At 38.4% G+C, this 17370-nt stretch overlaps 1 protein-coding gene across 1 annotated transcript in view; it reads right to left on the bottom strand.

Moving 5' to 3' along the window:
- Positions 1–17370, bottom strand: part of LOC134664072 (cilia- and flagella-associated protein 43) — a 59052-nt gene that overhangs the window by 20099 nt on the left and 21583 nt on the right. The window contains exons 19-27 of the mRNA XM_063520663.1: positions 13805–13923; positions 13330–13497; positions 9482–9655; positions 9249–9376; positions 8964–9158; positions 7644–7769; positions 4795–4900; positions 4028–4186; positions 3351–3464 (exon numbers count right to left, since the gene is read on the bottom strand). Of these exons, the coding sequence (XP_063376733.1) occupies positions 3351–3464; positions 4028–4186; positions 4795–4900; positions 7644–7769; positions 8964–9158; positions 9249–9376; positions 9482–9655; positions 13330–13497; positions 13805–13923 (1289 nt within the window). The remainder of the gene's footprint in view (positions 1–3350; positions 3465–4027; positions 4187–4794; positions 4901–7643; positions 7770–8963; positions 9159–9248; positions 9377–9481; positions 9656–13329; positions 13498–13804; positions 13924–17370) is intronic.

Here is a 17370-nt window from a genome sequence, read left to right as displayed (position 1 = left end):
ATAATATGTTTCGTCGTTATTTATTTATATATTTATATATATATATTTATTTATATATTTATATATATATATATATATATATATATGTATATATATATTATAGTATATGTGTACAGTATATTTGTATAGGTAATTAATATGTTATACGTAATTTATTGTTCGTTTTGCTGTTGTAATTATAGCACCGCTCACAATCTCTCTGCTTAGCCTTAAGGTTGACTGGTAGAGAATGCCTTATGGCATTAAGTCCGCCTTTTGTACTATAAGATTTTTCTTTTGTGCAATAAAGATTAAATAAATAAATAAATAAATAAATAAATAAATTAATTCGGGCGAAAACTGGAAGGTTAGGTATCATAAAATGTTCATGAAGAGAAATTGTAAGAGATGGTATCATTACCAACAACTGGAAAATACTGTTTGGTTACTCTTTATTTAAAAATAGCAAAATCAAATTGCATGATTTCATTCGTTTTCTCCACTGTACACAGAATAAGTAATGATGTTACTATATATGTTCAGAATATTATTTGAATAAACTTAGGATAGGATACTTAGGATAGGAAATAAATGTGTGTTTTTATATCTTTAAACCCAATTACTAAGTAGACTGCACATACATTAAAGTCACATTAAAATTCCATTTTGCGAAAAAGAGATTACAACATTTAACTTTGCAAAAGTAGATAATTGAAATATTTTAAAAGCAATAAAAATAGATTAGGTTAGATTCGAGCTACAATGACATTAGTTTGGGTTCAAGGCAAGGTTGCAGGGCCTCAACAAGGGAAAAAAGGGGGAGGGACTGTTGGCCTAGCTCAGTGAGCCAGAACTCACCCACTTATCCCTACTACTGCCGTAAGCAGGTAATGAATTCCCAATGTATTAAGTTTAGGTTTAATAAATTATAAATATATTTTATTAATAACATAATAATATACAAATATGTATAATCATAAAGTAATAAATAAGCCTACAGCTATTAATAATGTCCGTAATCTGTATAATTCCAAAATACGGATCCCTCGGGTGCGGATGCTGCTTACATAATCTCGTCTGTCAAGGTGTTTCGGCAGGAAAGGCCTTGGCAGACTTATAAATTCCTGAAATGAGGGTTCATACCTACCGACTAGAATTGGTTTCATGGTGGTATCAGATGGGTTAGTGTACGGTAACCGATGGTGATCTTGCTTATAATCTCGTCTGCCAAGGTGTTTCGGCAGGAAAAACCTTGGCAGACTTATATATTTCTAAAATGGGGGTTCATACCTACCGACTGGAATTGGTTTCATGGTGGTATCAGATGGGTTAGTGTAGGGTAACCGATGCCGACCTTGCTTACATAATCTCGTCTGCCATGGTGTTACGGCAGGAAAAGCCTTGGCAGACTTATATATTCCTGAAATGAGGGTTCATACCTACCGACTGGAATTGGTTTCATGGCGGTATCAGATGGGTTAGTGTACGGTAACCGATGGTCATCTTGCTTATAATCTCGTCTGCCAAGGTGTTTCGGCAGGAAAAACCTTGGCAGACTTATATATTCCTAAAATGGGGGTTCGTACCTACTGACTGGAATTGGTTTCATGGTGGTATCAGATGGGTTAGTGTAGGGTAACCGATGCCGACCTTGCTTACATAATCTCGTCTGCCATGGTGTTTCGGCAGGAATAGCCTTGGCAGACTTATATATTCCTGACATGAGGGTTCATACCTACCGACTGGAATTGGTTTCATGGTGGTATCAGATGGGTTAAATTAGGGGTCCCGTTGGCCACCTTTGAGAGCGTCTGCCAAGCACTTCCGGCTAAAAAAATACTGGCAGACTTCGCTTTTATGTGTCTACATGTAAATTTCTAACTGCTGCCATAATTATTATTTCGGTATCAGATGGGTTAAATCAGCCCCCTTTTTTCGCACCGGAAGTGGCCTTCTTTTTCGTACTTTCGGCAAGTTCCGCCGTGGCAGACTATCGAATTCGGACTTAGCATCACTTTTATGGTTTCCCATTGTGTATTTCATCGTGGTATCAAGTCGGTTAGAAAATTTGCGGCCGGCTCTTCTACTAATATAATTACGTCTTGTATTCCGTTTTAGAGATGGCGTATTAATGTCACTTATTTTTATTTAACTATTTTTCCATCTGACAGTTTCCATTTGACAGGAACAAAATGAACGAATGAACGAATGATTTTGGCATAAAGTAGTCGCAAACTCGTAACAATGTGTGCACACGGCGACCACACTTTATGTCACTTTGTGTCATGTGTCGACCCTTCCCCATTTCTGGTAACTGTGTCGACACGGCGACGACTCTGCGACTGGAATTGTGACCGAAACAGACGGTGTCGACACAAGATGTGTCTACACCGCGTCGTAACGGCGACTGGAAATGGTTGTATGGGCAATTTCTTGCAGCAGCTAATGAGAAAATTAAAAAATAATGCTTTTAGTATTCCGTACAAAACTTTGCGGAACACTACGGAACAAACACTTATTTAAACTATATCGTGTTTCATATGATTCATATCAAATGAAAGAGCTTACTTTGAAAATCTCAAATATACAAAACAGTTATTTTACCTATAGATGACAGGAAAACCTATTAGAAATATGCAGTCAAGCGTGAGTCGGACTAATTACTTAGTTTTTTATCCGACCCTTACGGGTTTTTTAAAAGCAATTCACTCGCGTTTCACGTACCTACCTATAAAAATACATTGTTAAAAATTGGGTAATGTACGGAACCCTTGGAACGCGAGTCCAACTCGCATTTGGCCAGTTTTTAGGGTTCCGTCCGTACCCAAAGGGTAAAACGGGACCCTATTACTAAGACTTCGCTGTCCGTCCGTCCGTCCGTCCGTCCGTCCGTCCGTCCGTCTGTCACCAGGCGGTATCTCACGAACCGTGATAGCTAGACAGTTGAAATTTTCACAGATGATGTATTTCTGTTGCCGCTATAACAACAAATACTAAAAACAGAATAAAATAAAGATTTAAATGGGGCTCCCATACAACAAACGTGATTTTTGACCAAAGTTAAGCAACGTCGGGAGGGGTCAGTACTTGGATGGGTGACCGTTTTTTTTTGCTTTTTTTTCCGTTTTTTTGCATTTTGGTACGGAACCCTTCGTGCGCGAGTCCGACTCGCACTTGCCCGGTTTTTTTTTAGTAAAACCTACTTTTTGCAAAGTGTTACTTGTCACTTTTTGACATCTATCAATAAGGATATTTAGACTACGCTCTATTTCTCCGTTTTTTTTTGCTTTTTTTTGTTTTTTTTTTGCTTTATGGTACGGAAGCCTTCGTGTGCGAGTCAGATTCGCACTTGCCCGGTTTTTTATTATTACCAGGATAAGTTCATTGATTTTCTCGATGTCCTCGCGTGGGATGAGCGTCGCGTCGTGGTAGTCCTCCATATGGCCCGTCGTGGTGATCTCCACCTGCCCCGCGGGCAGCACGAACTGACAACAAATACTACCAGTAGTCCATTCATCTCCCATCCAAGCATATTAGTGACTTAGGGTCGGTTGCACCAAACTGTTCGTATCGTTAAAGAGTTCGCAAAATTTTTATGTATGGAAAGTTTCATAGTAAAGCGCCGGGGCGCGCCGGCTGACGTTGATCAGTCTGTCAAATGTGGTTGGTGCAACTGGCCCTTACAATGCCCACTGTTGTAGTAATACTCCCCAGTCTTGACTAGGTACGTACTGTAGGTACCTATTATTAATTGGCTTGCTGCTTTGGTAAATAATATAATTATTAATGCCAGCATAGACTGACAGTGTCCCAAGGTAGCGTCGTAAGTATAAGTACCTATAAATTTTGCACTGCTTGTCTTTGTTGCCAACGGCGGACCCTTAATTCCCTTTTTAATGCAAATTTCACAAATTTGACTTAGCTTAGTGCATCTAACCACTTACAGACGGTAGTATGTACTATTAGTTATTCTGTGCTTAATACAGCAATAAACTTGCACTTGCAATAATTATTCATCAATGGTCAGTTAATAGTATAAGGTCCCAACTTGCACAGCCCTATTCCTGGCGATGTGCTCGGCTTCCTCGCGTTGCTCGATGATGAGGTTTCGGGTTTTGATCAGGTAGTTCTTGCGCGCAAGGGTCGACTTGGTCCATATAGCGTTGGAATTTTCTACATATGCCATTTCCAGACCTATAGCTCGCATCTGAAAATTCAGCTAACGGTTAAATGGTTACAAAGACTTTAATTCGCAAAAGAGTCGGAGACATTGCGCAAGGGTGCCGAACTGCCACACACAGTGCCACTACATATATAAGAAACATGTAGGTATGGGTGGGGACAACATCGACATAAAGCGAAAAAAACCTTACAAAGCATCAGTGTTGCCAACTCGGATTTTGAAAAAATGCTAGACTAATGTCTAGATTATGCCAAAGATTTTTGAAACACCTATGCTAAAAAAATGCTAACATATCACTTGAAATTAGACACTTAAAACACACACTTTTTTCAAATTTACTGTCTTTTTCTACTGACAAGATCTGCTTGACCAACTTTATATAGTCCGTTGACGTCCATCCGTCCGCAAAAGTCAAAATTCATATGAAAATATGAACCACATAAGGCGATGGCGCATATTGTTGCTGCCAAGTTGGTGCAAACTTGGCTTAAACTAAATTATGCTAAAAAATATGCCAGATGCTAAATGGAAAATTTTGGTGCCAAAGCGAGTGAAAATATGCCAGATCTGGCATCATTTATGCCAAGTTGGCAACACTGCAAAGCATGTTACTATTAACTGCCTTTTATTACCCGTATCTCATTTTCAATCTTGACCCGCCGCAGCTTGACCATGGTTGCCCACAGCCCTTCGTCCATCACTGGCGGCATGTTGCTTATCTGATCCAGCACTTCGACCCTATTGATAAAATCATCATCTCATTCTCATAAAGTAACATTGACGTAGGATTTTGAAGTGGATGCCAAATATAAACATGGTTAAAAACCTTATATTATAACCTAGAAGTGACAGTCACAAACAGCAGTAATCATCGGCGACGGCTGAGGTTAATAATTGTTTAAGTTTAGGTTCCCACTGGTCCCAGTCAAGTTTAGAATCATTTTAAGCTAAATCAATGATGTAGTAGATTTTCATCTATTGATTCCCCATACATTAGGGATGATGACACATGTTGAATTTTATAACAAAATCTAGTAAAATAGATAGCAAAATAGAAATTATTTTGTTTGTATTTTAAAACACAAGACCAATGAAAATGTTACAAGATAATGGAAATGTTACAAAAATACAATACCTGAAAGTATCAATATTTAAGTTTTTTTTTAACTTCCAAAAACGTTAAAAGTATGGGTACTATTTGATTCCTTACATTTTATCTAAAAAAATTGTATGACAACTATATACATAAACGCAATATTTCACCGACAAAAACGCAATTTTCTTGTTTTATCCATACTACAAGCTGGACTCTCAGTGACCGTGACGTCACGGTCACATATCGTTTTGTTAGGTGCGTTTCGCGAGTGAAGTACGACTGTCGGACTTTGACTATAATTTCTGACTTTTCTGTTGCTTTAATGCAATGGGTCCCATGTAGACTTTTGATCCTAAAAACAAACCTGATCGATTGATACTATAAATGAAATTTAGTCATGTAGCCTATCCTACACTTACCTTTTCACTTTTAAGGGATTTTTAGGAATAAAAAAACCGGCCAAGTGCGAGTCGGACTCGCGTTCCAAGGGTTCCGTATATTACACAATTTTTAACAATCAGTGCCGGATTTAGATATTTTGATGCCCTAAGCATTTCTAGGTGCCCCCTCTCCCTAGGGTCATCAAGATAACATTGAGTTTTTTGGTAAATTAAGAGAAGTTCATTGCCGCATTACAGCTGAGAATGGAAATCAGTCACATCATTTTATCACGAAAATTGACAGTGCCGCAGCAGTAATGTTGCAACAGAGTACCTAATGCTGTTGCAGTCGCCACCCGAATGTCACATTTATCTTAGCTTAGAAAGTAATATAGATATATATATATATATATATATATATATATAGATAAATAAGTAAAAAAAATTTCGATATAAAAACGCAATTTTACTTTTAGTCCCAACCAGGCGCGAATCCAGGATTTCATACAGAGAAGGGATGGGACAGTTTTCTATCAGCCTACCTTCGCATAGGGCTCGATATTTAAGGGTCTCAGCGAGGTTGTTTTCATGCATAAAATATGCAAGAAAGCAGAGCTTGGAATTGAATTGGCGAAGTGTGAGAAAGGCAGTAGGCCCAGCTGCGAAAGAGGAAAGCTTGGATTTGGATCCACGCCCAAGTGTAATTAAGGCAGAAGATCAACTTTGCCGTAAGGCAGAAGGCCTCGCATAAGACCTAACGCCGAACCGCAAAAGAGTGGGTTGAAATCGAATCTATGCATGTAATAATCACGATTCTTCTACTGCTACCGATTGTTTCCCAAAGAATTACGTACGCGCCATTATTTCTGCAAATTAGCTTTTGGACAGCTAAAAAAAATCGTGTGGTAAAAACGATGTGTCTGTCCCTAATTTTAAAATTTGTTCACCTTTTTCAACCTGGCATTTTGGTGCCCCCCCCCCCCTGAACGTGGTGCCCTAAGCACGTGCTTGTTTTGCTTATTGGTTACAAATTCTTTATTAATACGACCATTAAAGTCGACGAGTACAAAAAACTTTAAGCTAGCTCTCAATTTAACATTTTATTTAAACATTATTTTTAATTTGATCTTACAATTACTCTAAGAAAACTACTACTCTAAGTAATCCGGCACTGTTAACAATGTATTTTTTATGTGAAACGTGAGTGAAATCTCTTTAAAAAATCTGTAGGGGTCGGATCAAAAACTGTAATTAAGTCCGACTCACGCTTGACTGTACATTTCTTATAGGTTTTCTTGTCATCTATAGGTAAAGACCTATTTTATGTATTTTTTTCAAAATTTTAGACCTAGTAGTTTCGGAGATAAGGGGGGGGGGGGAATGGTCATTTTTTGCCTATTTTCTTGAATAACTTCTAAACTGTTTATTCGAAAATTATAAAAAAAAATATTTGAGATCCTTACAATAAGCTCTTTCATTTGATATGTAACATGACATAGTTTGAAAAATTAAATTTTTTCATTTTTTCATTTACCCTCATTTACCCCAAAAGTGGCCCCCATGTTTAAAATTTATTTGTTTACGTTACATGTCCATATTTGGGTCACAAACTTACATATGTGTACCAAATTTCAACTTGATTGGTCCAGTAGTTCCGGAGAAAATCACAGACACACACACGGACAGACGGACAGACAGACAGACAGACAGACAGACGCACGAGTGATCCTATAAGGGTTCCGTTTTTTCCTTTTGAGGTACGGAACCCTAAAAATAGAATAGAATGAGATAGCAATATCACTGGACGCATTTATGCAAGTGATATTGCATAAATGCGTCCCTTGGAGTGGCCGGCGTCGGCCCATCGTGTAGAGTAGAGGAGCCATTAGGCCCTACACATTCGACTACTGTGCTGTCAACTGGTTTTTAAAGGAATTCTAGTTTAACCTCGATGTAATATAGCCTTAGCTTATTTTGTTCTCTGAACGTGTAAGTATTTAGTTACCCTTTGAAATAGTCGAGGCAGTCGGGATGCAGCCGCTGGGGCCGCGCGCCGCCGAGCACGCCGCCCGCCAGCCCGAGCAGCACCGCCGGCGTCATGGTTGCTCGCATGTGCCATTTCGGCCGTTTTCTGCAATCACTCAACTTCGTTTCTACTGTACTAATTTGACTTTTCCCTGTGATTTTCCTGAAATTTGCCACGTTGAATCTGTTTCTTGCAGCCCTTAGGTATTCACAAAGGAAAAAATGAGGCTGTATGTAATATTGCACAATTCTATTGAATTGAAACTTAATTTATGATAGATAGATTTATGACTTCGGGAAGGCAGTGCCGGTTTGTGCCAGTTTGTGCCAGTTAAATATTCAATTAAATATTCTTTTAGTTGTGTTTGCTTAGAGCAAAAAAAGGTCAACCACGGCGTTACATGAACAAGAGATTTCCTTTAGCAGGATTGGTCCTTAGGACCCAAGGATGGATTTAAGAAGTGGAGCCACCCAGATTTTTGATGCAGATGCAGGGGTGGCGGGGAATTTAAGCGTCTGCGACGTTTTAGGTTAATAATTCTTTAAGTTTAGGTTCTAAGTCAAGTTTAGTATCATTTTCAACTAAATCAAAGATGTAGACATAGATTTCATCGAAATCGGTTCAGCGTTTATTGATTTCCCATACAATCCTACACCTTACCTTTCATTTTTAAGGTATTTTTTTTGGAATAAAAACTATCCTATGTTCTTCCCTGGGACTAAATCGACTAAATCGGTTCAGCGGTTATTGAATCCCCATACAAATTTCCTCCTCCCTTTTCACACCCTTAAGGGATGATTATTGAGATTAAAAGTATGCTATGTTATTCCCTGGGACTCAAACTATCTCTGTACCAAATTTTAAATAAATTGGTTCAGCAGTTTAAGCGTGAAGAGGAATTAAAAAAAAAAAGTATTTTGTTCATATTTTATGCGTTTTTATTTTTACTTCGGAATGGTGTCATTATGATATCAGAAATGAATTCGGCACCCCCAATTTATACGGAAACGATACCAAACTTGACCTAGTAGCTAAATATCAAGATCAAGTTGAGAGCCCCCCCCCCCTAAAAATTTACATCTAAAATCTCGGTAGCTCCACTTCTTGAATCCATGCTTGGGTCCTAAGGATCAATCCTGCCAAAGGAAATCTCTTGTTCATGCAACACCGTATATTAGCTCCAGCGCCATCCGCTATTTGGTCAAATCATCAAATTTAATAATGTAGCGATCGTACCTAATGATGAATACTATGAATATTAGTGTGTACTTAATGTATGTGATGATAGGTTTAACTAACTTGAAGAACTTGTAGCATTGATCGACAATGATGGGCGAGAGGTCCGCGAAGTGGCTCTTGAAGGTGCGCTCGAGGTACTTGTCCCTCTGCGCCAGCGCGTCGTAGGCCGCCTGCACCTCCGCGCCCTGCTCCGCGATCTGCTGCAGCTGCTCCATCAGCGACTCTTCTTCCCCCGAGTACTTCGCTATATCCGCTCTGGAAGTTTTCTATCAAATTAGTGACTTCTAGCTGAGAAAGAGTGAGTACCTAATACAGCTTTATTTTTAATCGAGTTACAAAAACTACCTAAAGTCCTCTATTTTCTCGGCCATTTCCACGCGGTCCAGGTTGGCCCGACGGAGTCGCATCAGGTTGAGGTTCTCTTGTCCGATAACCGAATCTACTTTGAGCTTCATCAACCATGTATCTTTCACCTAGAAGACATACTTAGATTTTATTTTATGAAAAGTTTTGGTTTTTGTTTATTTATTAGTATTAAATCCCAATTATTATCAAAATGTATTATTGGGTGATCGCACCTTGGCGTTGAACTTGACGACGCCCTCGTTGAGCACTTGGCTGAGCTTGGCGTACTCGGCGTGCAGCATCTTGCGGTACTTGTCTCGCTCCTCGTTGCGGAACGCCACCTTGGCTTCGTATTCGAACACAGCGCGTAAGTCATCTTCGTTGAAATGCTCAGGATCTTTGTCCAACTGCAGGTCATTATACATGTATTATATAATGTCAATCAATAAATTCAGTCTAGAGGGGAATACAGTTAAATCTAGAATCCGTGTAGGGTAGGTAGCTGCCACTCTGCAGCGATTAAATAAGTGTGTTCCACCTTAAACGACTTTCGTAACGCCCCAACTAGCAAATCTATGTGCTATAAAAGTTGAGAGCACGTTTTTATTTTCGCTTTTTGGTGCTATAAACGGTGTAAAAACAGTCGAATAAAAGTCCTGTAAGCGTTTACTCAACGCGAAAAGGCGCACTTATACAGACTAAAAGTGTTATAAAAATAGAGTAAGCGCTGTATAAGAAGCAAATCGATGCTGTAAGAGTTGAGTAAAAGTTGATATAAAGCGCTTCTAGTGTTTTAATAGCAACGATAGTGCTTTTATTCGATTATTTGTTCTATAAACATTATCAATTTGCTATTACTCAGTGAAAGTGTTCTATAAAAGCAGCCGCACTGCTTTTTCTCGGCAAAAATGTTTCGTAAAAGTAGCCGAATTGCTTTTACTCGGCATTTTGAATGTGTAAGAGTGCAGTAAATGCTTTTATTCAACTAATATGTGCTAAAAACGATCTCAGGTAAGCGATTATATTTCAATTATTTGATTAATAAGTTTGAGGCCTAATCGTCTTCACGTATCTAATAAAACAAAAAGGTACTTAAGTATTTTTTTACTGCTGTCATCCATGACATTTATTTTTACCGTGATTGTGTACATAAGTTTTTACTGTCTGTAAGTACACGTAATACAGTAAAACCTAGCGCGAAAAATACTTTATTGATAAAACCAAAGGCACTGGTTCATATATATTCATGGGCCGCCTATTTTCTTAAATTTCAATAAAAAAATATTAATTAAAATAAGTAAAAATTTGCTTACACGATCTAGTTTCTGTTATATCTCATTAATTCGACTATAAGTCGAGTAACTGCGTTTACTGCTACACTTATAGCACATGTTGTCGCCATGTTTATGGATTTATAGTCCGGTGGCCGACTGCATGAAACCCTACCTGATAAAAAAATAGAATAATCCTACTCTGTGGGGGTAGCTGACTTTTAGCAGCTTCAACTGCTCTTGGTCGGCCGTGGCTTAACTTGGCAAATTTTGCGCAAATGGCAAAAAAGTGGTACAAATATTCATCAAAAAAACAAAAGTGGTCAGCTACATCCTGTGTTGGCAGGTTCCTGTGTCCGACCGAATTTGTGGTACCACGTGAGCTACAATTTACTTCATCGAAAAATAGAATGTCACTTGTATGGTAGGATTGCTGCCATTCACATTTTTTTTAATGCGGACGGACTGCAAAAGCTATCAGGCTAAGGTGAGGCCGACCAAGACATACGTATACCTACAGGTATTACAATCAGTTTTTTTAATTCTATTTTTCGATGAGGTAAATTGTAGTTGTCACGTGGTACCACAAATTCGGTCGAACACAGGAACCTGCCAACACAGGATGTAGCTGACCACTTTTGTTTTGCTGTCCTCAAAGGCAGCTAATCCTACCCTGCAAGTTTCATTCTATTATACGATGGGGTTTTTTTTTTTGATGAATTTTTGTGCCACTATTTTGCCATTTACGCAAAATTTGCGAAATTAAGCCGCGGCCGACCAAGAGCAGTTGATGCTACTAAAAGTCAGCTACCCCTACAGAGTAGGATTTTCTATTTTTTTATCAGGTAGGGTTTCATGCAGTTGGCCACCGGACTATATTGAAACGTACAACATGGCTGACTTGTGCTGTTAATGTAGTTCAAAACTCTTTAAAAGTACTCTAAGCTGAATACATTTTGAATAAAACCTGTAAATACACTTCAGCTCCTATAACAGCGGTTTGAGCCCCATTACCCGAATTATGATATAAGCGCGCTGTTACAGCAGCATTGTTGCCAAATGGTTATTGGATTGCTTTTAATAGGCTTTTATAGCAACAGAGAAGAGAGTTGAGTAACAGTTGTATTAAAGCGCCTTATTCAGACAATTAGCTATTCTATAGCTGTTATATGATTTTAATAGAACAATTATGCTGAATAAAAGTGATTTAGTAGCGCTAATTCAGCATTTATTAAAAGGTGGAATAAAAGTGCTAAAAGATAGTGCTATAAACGTTTATACGACATGATTATAGCACTAATTAGCGAAAATTGCTAAATAGTCGAGTTAACCGCTATTATACGATATATTGGTGTTTCAACAACCGTAACTCGGCTGTTATACGATTACAGGCTGAGTAAATCAATTCTTATACGACTATTTTGCTAGTTGGGGCTTTGTCGCTACAGAGCTAATTGCATAAATACTTGTTTATATTCAGTACTTTTATCGTATTTTTCAAACACGGTGGGTACGGTGACAGGTCTCATCTCATCTCCATATTCTCCATCCATAGTCCATAGGTATATGTATTATCGTAACCTTAAAATGCTAGGGGAAGGTCGGGTAAAGCGAACACCCCAGGCAAAGCGAATTCGGGCTCCCACTCCTAAACTATTCGACTTTGTCGCACCACTCACCTATATGATGTTCAGGACCCTTCGCTCTATGAGCGGCAAGCGTCACAGGGAGCGGTCGCTGCGAGCGTCGTCGGTGACGAGTCAAAATGTGTTTTTAGTGCAAAATATTCGATTTTGAAAGGTAAGTACATTGTATGTTATTTTGTCATAGTAATTATCTCGAATTTTAATTCAAGATGATTCTATTGCTTATTAAAGTATCTTCCATTTACAACGCATTTCTTTTAAAACAATCCAACAGTTATTTTTTTTAATTCTTAATTTCTTTAACTGACTGAATGGGCAAAGTGCATCGGGCAAAGCGGATAGCGTGTTCACTTTGAATTTATTAGGTAATTTTTTTTATGATAATATTTTGTTACAGATGGTATATAAATATCAAAAAAGATCGATCATGGCTCTTGGCTAACAGACGTCATGGAAATGGCTATTAAAACGTGGATTCGCTATGTTAAAATGTCTTCAGAGATGCCGTGAAGACTTATGCTTATGAAATTAGCGAAAATATATCAAAAGTTACTTTTGACAGCTTTTCCTAATTCATATTATTGAAATTATCGTATGTTGATTAATTTTCACTTAGTTATTAAGTTCACTAAGGTTTTGTGAGTGATATTTGCTTTGCCCGGAGGCCTGTTTCACTTTGCTCGGCACCCTGGGCAAAGCGAATAAAATATCTTTTTTTACATTTTGTTCAAAATTGCAGCAATTATTAAACACTGGAGGCTAGTGTTGTTTTAAATTAAAAGTTTATTAAATAGAGACTTATTATTGACACTTTTTTCATTTCTTCCTTGTAAAATTTTTCTGTTACGTCAAGTCAAAGCTTAAGGTGTTCACTATACCCGGACTTCCCCTAAATCTCGCAAAATTGTACTGAGATGACGTGTGTCGGCTAGCGTATTACCCTTCCTGTTTGAAAAATACTGTGAAGAATAATAGATAACATATATCGAGTAATATTTGAAGTAGGTACCTTCTTACAAGCACTATCGCCTTCAACCGTGAGATCTATCATGTATTATGTATGTGTGTTACCTTTAGCGGAATCGCGGGTCTATAATAAGTGTATAGCACTGGTAATATAGCATTAGTAGGTAGTGGGACGACCCTGGTATGGTAGTCACTCACCATACACTGCGGCATCGGGATCGGCTTCTTGATCTCCTCGTGCCACAGCTTCTCGAGCACGCCGTCCATCATCTCGATGAGCGCTCGCTCGCGGAAGTCGTCCCTCGGCCCGCCCTCGGGCGGCGGGATCACGATCTGGCTAGGGCTGATGTATGGCTCTATCGAACACTGATAACAAAACATAACGATTAAACACCAAGGAAAATAAATGTACAAATATGTATTAGAATCATTGAAGAGGCACATATAATGCAGACGCACGCGGGTGATAATATGTTTTTAAGGTAACGTCAATAATCTCTAATACATCAATGGTTTGCTCTTCAAGAGCAACCCCAAGTACTCTTTCTAATGGCCATAATAATATATTATTTAAACTATAGTGTACATTCAAATAACCAGAAAGTTTATTCTACAGACTATACATAGATAATGAATTGCGTTTAGCTAAAGCTACCTAGGTAATGGCACGTACCTCCTCAGGGTCGACTTTGATGAGCCGCTCCGGCTGTTCGTCCTGCGCCCACTGCGGGTCCTTGATCTGGGTCACGAGGTGGTGGAAGCTGCCGCGCAGGTCTGACAACTTGTTCAGCTCTGTAAACCAACTTCATTCTCATACTCATTTATTAATATTATAATTACATATATATTACACGTCGAAATGGAAATTAAATTAGATAAATTAAGTAATTAGATAAGTTAGTAGTGAGTGAATGCTGGGAATCTTGTGAATGGGGCACTTAACGCTTTTATGAGCAGCCAGAAGGTGTCGCAAAAAGCACGGTTGGCTGTTCATAGAGGGACGTGTTGGTGCCTACACTTGTGTATGGTAGCGAAAGTTGGGTATGGAAGAAGAGGCATCAGAGCCAAGTGAATGCAGTGGAAATGAGAGCGTTGAGAAGTGTGTGTGGTGTGAGATTGCAAGATAGAATTAGGAACAGTGTGATAAGGGAAAAGTGTGGACTGGATGTAGATGTAGTGACAAAAATTTTGAAAGGTATGTTGAGATGGTTTGGACATGTGGAAAGAATGACTGAAAGAAGGCTGACAAAGAGAGTGTATGAAGGAGAAGTGGAAGTGGGAGTTAGAAGGGGTAGAACTCGGCGGACTTTCTCTGATCAGATCGGGGAAATCCTGAAGAAAGGCCAGGTCAAGAGCACCCTAAACCGGCGAGCGTGTATGAGGAATGTTATGAATGTGAAGGAAGCGAAAGAGGTATGTCAGGAGCGTAGCAAGTGGAAATCCGTGGTCTCTGCCTACCCCTCCGGGAAATAGGCGTGATTATATGTATGTATGTAAATTAAGTAACAATTACATACAGTTTAAAAGGGTGATATAATATATATAATTAGAGATGCAACGGATTGTTATTTGGCCGGATTTCGGATACCGGATATTCGGCCAGACCATCGACCGAATATTCCGTATCCGGCCGCCGAATATTCGGCCTGCGGAATACCTACATTTCGGTTTTTCAAGTGCGAATTGTGCAGTTTTTGACCTGTTTCGTAGTGAACGTTGGAGCGGACTCTAGGTTCGAAATGAGTGCGCGTGTAAGTGAGTGGAATATTGTTCTGAAATTGTTTTAAGGTGGTTCGCTTTTCATACAAAATTCAATCAAATCTCATTAAGTAACTACACAGTATTAGTACACAAATATTTCCGCATTTATCTTCTTTCGAATATTCGTTTGCGCGAAATTAACAGGAAAACAATGTTTCATACAGAAATCATGCAAAAATCATAGTTAACTTTTCATCAATTTTACGTATGTGTGTGTCACAAATGTCGTGTACAGATACATTTGCGACGTTGCCATACCATTTCCGACGTTGCCGGGCTGACCACGGCTCGAATTTGGAGTGCCGTCATGTTTAGTGCAATTTTGTTGACACTGATATTTGACAGGTAGTTAATTGACCTAAGCGAGAAGTTCGTCAGCTTAGCTAAGAACTATCATGGCGTGTTATGCAAACAGTCGCTTTTTTGCTTGCAAACGGAAGATTCCCGGTTCGATCCCCAGTCATTGTATGCTGGAACATAACTTTTTGTATTTTTGTTACACCTACATTTCGTATTGTTTTTTATTTTTATTTAATTTTTCTTATTATCATAAATCGATTATTAAGTATAGGCTACACGTATTCTTTAATTTTTACAAAGATAATTAGAAATTATACTCTTCCTAATCTCTCTGATTTTTACAATCAGGACATCCTCACTGCAATAAAAACCGGGCAAGTGCGAGTCGGACTCGCGCACGAAGAGTTCCGTGCCATAATGCAAAAAAAAAACAAAAAAAGCAAAAAAAAAAACGGTCACCCATCCAAGTACTGACCACTCCCGACGTTGCTTAACTTTGGTCAAAAATCACGTTTGTTGTATCACGGGAGCCCCATTCAAATCTTTATTTTATTCTGTTTTTAGTATTTGTTGTTATAGCGGCAACAGAAATACATCATCTGTGAAAATTTCAACTGTCTAGCTATTACGGTTCGTGAGATACAGCCTGGTGACAGACAGACGGACGGACGGACGGCCGGACAGCGAAGTCTTAGTAATAGGGTCACGTTTTACCCTTTGGGTACGAAACCCTAAAAAGAAGTGTATAAAATTTCCTGTGGTTAAAAATAATGGATTTTGTCTATAAATGAAAAACACAATTATTACTATAGTTTGTTTTTTTTAGCATTAGAAATAAGGTAAACAATCTTGACGTGTCTTTTAATTGAAAAACACATTTTAAAAATAAGTTACGGCAAATATGTAACAATTATAAATCTAATACGATCATTTATATTCTTCTGCTTTCATAAGTAATCGTTTTTGATTTTGAAAAACCTGATAACACTGAGTATGTGGGGGAAGCGCTGCTGGCCTAGCGGAAAGCAATTCGGAGGTCGCGGGTTCTAACCCCGGCTCGTACCAATGATTTTTCGAACTTTTGTACGAAATAGCATTTGATACCTACCTATTTATACACCGATACCTATTTTTCGGTGAAAGAAAACAATGTGAGGAAACCGGACTAATCCAAATAAGTTTACTCTCTGGGTTGGAAGGTCAGGGCAGTCGCTTTCGTAAAAACTAGTGCGCATGCCAATTCTGGGATTAGTTGCCAAGCGGAGATTGAATATCTGGGAGACCGACCAAAGCTTACAAAACATAAAAACTCAAAAATGCGCGTTTTCTCATAGACCTAGCTAAGAGATCAAACCCCTTATAGCAAATTTCATCGAAATCGTTAGAGCCGTTTCTGATACCATCCAAATATATAAATAAATAATTATATATCTAATAATTGCTCGTTTAAAGGTAAGATAACACAAAGGAGAAACAAAAAGAAATTACCTACTCGCACCAGTCTTGAACCCCAATCCTCTTGCACGTATTTCCACGAACATACCGTTACGCTATTGCAACATACTTACGTTGTGTGAAATTGTCTACTACAAGGATCACGGAAACACTGTTTGCATGTGTGAGTAATAGTAGGAAAAAGCGTGACAGCAACACTCCGTCAAATTAAAAAGGTGGTTTTTGCACAATGAAGTATTCAATGTTTTATTTAATAGTTCAATATTTACTTAAAGAGTGCGCGAAACATACTTTTAAGTATACAAATACCAAGACCATTTCACAAAAAAATAAAATCTGAAATTTTGCAGAAGTGGTGCCATCTAGCGAGAGTTAAGTTTTGAGTAACCTAGGCGAACCACCTTAAAATAATAAACAAGTACGATTATGACCGTGAGTTTTTCTTATTCCAATTTTGTTTACTCCGAAATCAAGCAATGTTACTATCCGGTATCCGGCCGGATAGTAGGCCACTATCCGGTATCCGCCCGCTTATTAAAATAATGGCCGGATAGGCCGGATACCGGATAGAACCCGAATATCCGGTGCATCTCTAATAATGATAGGGTGATAATGCAAAATATTTTTTTATAATTGTAAGGATAATGTTAATTAGATTTATTTCATAATAACATGATTAAAATCGACTTTTCACATCAATTCGAAAAAGGGCTTTGTCTTTCT

Source organism: Cydia fagiglandana, chromosome 4 (genome assembly GCF_963556715.1).
Source record: "Cydia fagiglandana chromosome 4, ilCydFagi1.1, whole genome shotgun sequence".
Lineage (NCBI taxonomy): Eukaryota > Metazoa > Arthropoda > Insecta > Lepidoptera > Tortricidae > Cydia > Cydia fagiglandana.
The sequence above is the reverse complement of the archived record's forward strand: the minus strand, read 5'-3'. Positions and strand labels throughout refer to the sequence as shown.